Source organism: Myodes glareolus, chromosome 15, assembly GCF_982192425.1.
Source record: "Myodes glareolus chromosome 15, mMyoGla1.1, whole genome shotgun sequence".
NCBI classification, from domain to species: Eukaryota; Metazoa; Chordata; class Mammalia; order Rodentia; family Cricetidae; genus Myodes; species Myodes glareolus.
In genome coordinates, this window is record NC_142040.1 from 4,651,373 (window position 1) to 4,657,372 (window position 6,000).

At 38.4% G+C, this 6,000-nt stretch overlaps 1 protein-coding gene across 6 annotated transcripts in view; it reads left to right on the forward strand.

Moving 5' to 3' along the window:
- Skic3 (SKI3 subunit of superkiller complex) overlaps positions 1-4,979 on the forward strand; it is a 100,103-nt gene extending 95,124 nt beyond the window's left edge. For all 6 annotated transcript variants that reach the window (XM_048424407.3, XM_048424435.3, XM_048424437.3 and 3 more), the window contains 2 exons: positions 542-665; positions 4,696-4,979. In XM_048424407.3, the coding sequence (XP_048280364.3) occupies positions 542-665; positions 4,696-4,770 (199 nt within the window). In that variant the 3' untranslated portion in view covers positions 4,771-4,979. The remainder of the gene's footprint in view (positions 1-541; positions 666-4,695) is intronic.
- The last annotated feature ends 1,021 nt before the right edge of the window (positions 4,980-6,000 follow it).

A 6,000-nucleotide genomic window follows, 5' to 3' on the forward strand; every position in this document is an offset into this window, starting at 1 on the left:
TACTGGTTGTTTCGTTGTTTGGTTGGTTAGTTAATTGGTTACTTGTGTAAGAATTATTTTTCTCCCATGAATTTTCTGGAATTTTGAGATAGGGTCTTACTGCGTAGCCCAAGCTACCTTGGATCTTGTGAGCATTCCGCCTTCACCTTTTCAGAACTGATATTACAAGCATTCACCATCATGCCTGGCTGATTTTTCTGTAACTGTCAAAAACAATTACAGGGTAAACACCCAGAAATGCTCATGTAATTTAGAATCTTCTTTCCATTGTACGTTAAGTGAGCTTTAATGTGCATGTCTGCAGTAAGAATAACAGCAATAAGGTTATGAATATTAAGTATGACTAAGTCTATTAGTGCTTCGTGCATAGTAAACATTTAATAAATAATAATTATTACTTTTCTTATCAGAATAAAACAATAAAGTAATCAGATAAGATTTTCAAATGAATGAGAAAGGTAATGTATATATGAGATTAGTATATAAAATCCATCATAATAACTTAAAGACATTGAAATAATTGTAAATGTCTTTCTTATAGAGAGACGCGGCGACTCTTGGAGAGAGTAGTGTACCAGCCTGGCTATCCCAACTCAATTGTATCAACCGCACGTTGGTACCTCTTAAGACACCTCTATGCGAAAAATGACCAGGAGCTCATTGATGTAAGCTGTTAACTTCATTTAAAATACTAGAGTTATCTTTTCAAATTTGCCCTACTATTAGTGAAATTTTAACAGATGAATATAAAATTCTTTGGCCAAAATACTACGATTAATGTTGCATTGCTGAGAGTAGAGAAATAGTTATGTACTTGGTTTGAAGGTTTAATGTGTGGTTAGTTAGTGTTTTATATACATCTGTTATAGAATTCTTACCTTGGTATTATAATACTGAAAACTAAGATTCTTTGGCATGAAAAGCCATGGTATTAATGCTTTGCTTAAAAATAGTTAAGTGTAGATTCAACAGGAAGCCATACTAAGTTTTCTTTGAGTAACCATTTAGAATCCAAATTACTGTCTACCAGCTCCCGTGGTGTAATGGTTAACGCTCTGGACTCTGAATCCAGTGATCTGAGTTCGTATCTCAGTGGAACCTGTTCCTTGGGGAAGAGACCTGGTCAGTTATCCTCATCAACTCAGACCATGAAACCCAGTATAAACAGGCTGTCCATGCCTGCTTCAGCATTGCCAAAACTCCCCAATCAAGGCCAGTTGTGGGCTATTTTATAAAGAATTGAATATCAAGTAATTACTCCTGTTGCAAAGGCCTGGCTTAGGTCCTGCAGCCCACTGCGGGAGGACATCTGTATACGTGTCCACATTCCCCCACCCTGTATGTATAACAGTAAATAGAATCTATGACATCCTCATACGTATGCACATTCCCCACCCTGTATGTGTAACAGTAAATAGAATTTATGACATCCACATACGTATCCACATTCCCCACCCTGTATATATAACAGTAAACAGAATTTATGACATCCTCATACGTATCCACATTCCCCCACCCTGTATGTATAACAATAAATAGAATTTATGACATCCACATACGTATCCACATTCCCCCACCCTGTATATATAACAGTAAATAGAATTTATGACATCCACATACGTATGCACATTCCCCCACCCTGTATATATAACAGTAAATAGAATTTATGACATCCTCATACGTATCCACATTCCCCCACCCCATATGTATAATAGTAAATAGAATTTGTGACATCCACATACGTATCCACATTCCCCCACCCCATATGTATAATAGTAAATAGAATTTATGACATCCACATACGTATCCACATTCCCCCACCCCATATGTATAATAGTAAATAGAATTTATGACATCCTCATACATATCCACATTCCCCCACCCTGTATATATAACAGTAAATAGAATTTATGACATCCACATACGTATGCACATTCCCTCACCCTGTATATATAACAGTAAATAGAATTTATGACATCCTCATCTGTATCCACATTCCCCCACCCTGTATATATAACAGTAAATAGAATTTATGACATCCACATACGTATCCACATTCCCCCACCCCGTATGTATAACAGTAAATAGAATTTATGACATCCTCATACATATCCACATTCCCCCACCCTGTATATATAACAGTAAATAGAATTTATGACATCCACATACGTATGCACATTCCCCCACCCCATATGTATAATACTAAATAGAATTTATACATCTATATACATATTCACATTCACCCACCCCATATATATAATAGTAAATAGAATTTATACTTCCATCAATGGATTTTAAAAGTGTCTTTATTTATGACTTTCTTTGGTCTGTTACTGTAAAAATAGTGTGAAATTGTTAGCCATGTTGGGGCATGGAATTTAAGATAACCTAAATCTGAGTAACTGGGCATTGTCACTCATATTTGGCTCTAGAATAAACCTTCTCATAGCCATTTAAATAAAAGTGATTGCATATTAACCATGGATGACAAGTTTAGATTAAAAGTTATTCTCACATGCATATCTATTAATCAGTGTAGTTTTATAAGCTTTCTTAAGTGGAAGAGAAGGGTAAAATGTTAAGGAACTTGTCAAAAAGGTAGTATTTTTCTGTGACCTGTGATCACAATAAATATAAAAGTCATTTACCAGATATACAGAGGTTTATCATTGAGATGTAGCGAGGAGCTGCGGCAGACCTGCTTTTCGTCCTGCCCGGCTCCCGCACGGCTAGCTTAGCCCCGGAAATAACAACACACAAATTGTATTCATTTAAACACTGCCTGGCCCATTATCTGTAGAGAGTTAGTTATTGGCTAACTCTCACATCTGGTTTAACCCATTTCTAATAATCTGTGTAGCACCACGAGGTGGTGGCTTACCGGAAAAGGTTCAGCATGTCTGACCTGGTGGCTGGCTCCATGGTGTCTGCCTCACTTCCCTTCTTCCCAGCATTCTGTTCTGTTTACCCCACCTACCTAATTTTCTGTCCTATCAAAGGGCCAAGGCAGTCTCTTTATTAACCAATGAAAATAACACATAGACAGAAAGCCCATCCCTACATCATTTCCCCTTTTTCTATTTAAACAAAAAAGAAAGGCTTTCACTTTAACATAGTAAAATTACATATAACAAAACAGTTATCGAGTAAGAATTACAGTTACAATATTTCTATCTATTTTATCTTTTATCATAACTAAGGAAAACTATAACTAACCATTCTTCAACTCCATCAAAGACTCCAGAAGGATATAATATTACCTAAGTAAACAAGATGTAAACAACTTTCAAAACTCTAGAAATGACAGAGACATCTCGTTGCCTGGACAGTCACCCAAAGTTCCTCTGTACTGTTGGGGCATCCATCTTCAGCCTTCAGGCCCATAGTATCCAGCAGACTTTTCCATGAAGCAGGAAATTTCAAAGGCAATTCAGTCACTATCTATTGTGTCCTGCAGAATGTCTTGCAGACTCTTTCATGAATCAGGAATGCCGAAAGATCATCTCACCTTTAGGCAAGTTCAGCAGTCCTCTCTCTGCGGGTTCTCTGTGTCCAGTTTATACAACAGTCCAGGCAAGAGCAGTTTCTTGCCCAAATGGCTAACCAACTCCATAAGGAGCCTCTTCGATGCCCATCTTCCTCTTGAAGTAGATTGGTGCTGCCAGGAGCAGACGCGTCTCATTGTCATGAAAAGCCTTAAGTTATTAAAACATTAAATGCCATGTTCTGTAGTCTTTGAAAGATATGAAGAATGCCTATCTGAAATATATCTACGCACATGTAGAAAATCAAACTAACATTACTACAAGCTTGACTATTATTGATAATTATCCACTAACAACCTATATTTTTTAATCATACATTACATTTTAAATGAACTACACAATCACAATACCTTAATCAAGATCAGAAATATATATACATATAACAAAATTGACCTTAAAATCCATACCAATGCAAATTATTCATATCTATATCATTTGAGAGGGGCTAATTCAAAATCTTTACATAGCAAAATTTGCAGGTTTATCAAGTGTCCTTTGCATTTCTGAACATCTCGTGAATAGGGTCCCAACTGCTCTTTCTTTATGGTGTTTTTCCAGTGAGCAACTTTGGGAAACAGGTAGTGAGGTCTCCTCTCATAGTGCACCTCCCTGTGCAGGTGGAAGCTGTCTGTCCCCATCCATATCACTGCCCTGAGAGGCTTAGAGGACACAGGGCCTGGAGTCAGTGTGTCAGTCCTTGCGCCACGGCTGTACCAGTAGCAATGCAGTCAGTGAGTCTTCCGACCCTCTGTGTCATCAGGCAGAACCTTGAATTGCCATACGCAGTCCACTGCGTCCCAGTGCTTGACACCAGGCAAGCAGAAAACAACTGAATCATTTGGTGGAATTGCCCCTTCCAGCCAGTGGAATTTGTGGCACAACCCAAAGCCTAGAGCTTAGATAGTGTGCATGGCTCTACACAGGGTGATGCCATCAGGACTGTCCTGTATAGAGCAGTCTCAGGCGAGGTTGGGGTTTGCAGGTGACAGGAATGTAAGCCTTAACTTTGTGCACAGTCGGTAATTATAACCGCCATTTTTTTTGATAAACAATGCTTACTCGTTAGCTTTAGTTGAGTCGTTTATGATGGCAAAACTGAACACCTGCACCGCTGTGGTTAGTGTCACCCTCTCTGTCTGTGACCTCACAGGTGTTGGTGAAGAATGCTGAAACTCACAGTGATAAAAGAACACTGGAACTGAATGAGAAGCTGTCGTCACAGTAATCGTGGTGTGGACTACAGTCAGAACTGAAGACCAATAGAATGAGGCAGCGAGAACAGCTATTCTCAAACTGTACTTGTATCTGCTGGGTGTGGTGCGCACGCCTTTACTCCCAGCACTCGGGAGGCGGAGGTGGGTGGGTGGTGAGTTACAGACCACCCAGCAATAAGATTCCATCTTGACAAAATAAAAACAAGTAAATTAAAACCTATAGTTTTAATCATCCTTTGCTTTTCCTTTCTTCCCATTTATTTAGAGAAATTGAAGTTCTTAAGTTAGGGGTGTAACTGCTTTTAACCTGAAAGACATGACATCTCTGACTAGGTCCTCATTCCTTAGTAGTTTTTTGTGTGTTTGTTTGCTTGTTTTTTTCTTTCCTAGACAGAGTTTCTCTGTGTAGCCTTGGCTGCCCTGGAACTTGCTCTGTAGACCAGGCTGCCCTGCCACCTGCCTCTGCCTCCAAGTGCTGAGATTAAAGGCATGTGCCGCTGCCACCCAGCACAAACCATTATTTTTTACATTTACATGGGTAGAATAGGGTGTCGTTTGGAGGTTGCTTCTTTCAGTAAAGCCTTTGTAGCCATTTTACAAATAATATGAAAAAGTAAATTTGTAATCTTTTTTAAACTCCAGAGTTCTTGAGAGCAAGTCTTGCAGTATGCGTGTTCTGGTAGTCAGTCAGCTGGCTCCCCTCAGACCCAGAGAAGAGCATCACGTTAATGCTGTACCATGTGCCCTGCTAATGGGTGTCTGTAAAGTGTAGAACGCGCAGTTAGCTGGTTGCATTTAAGGACAAATATTAATGAAAAATTTGTTGAAAATGATGATACTATTTAATTATTTGTGCAGTTTCTTCGTTCATGATGAAAAGACATGAACTACCTGAAATAAAACAAAAATCAGTGTCTGATTTTTTTCATATTATTAATATGAGACAGTTTTTAAGTTTTGTGTTTAAAAATTTAAAAGCAGAATTACCCATTTTTTTTCCAAAAAGTAATTTATATATTTAAATAACCTATATGCCACTTACTTTGGATTGTGGTTTTCAGTATTTCAGTGGGCATGGTGGTACATGCCTTTAATACCTCCACTTGGGAGGCAGAGGCAGACAGATCTCTGAATTTGAGATTAGTCTGGTCTACATAGGAGTTCCAAACCAGCCCAAATGCAGAATGAGATCTTGTATCAACAATTTTTCAGATGATTGTACAGAGGTATGTGTCAGTATA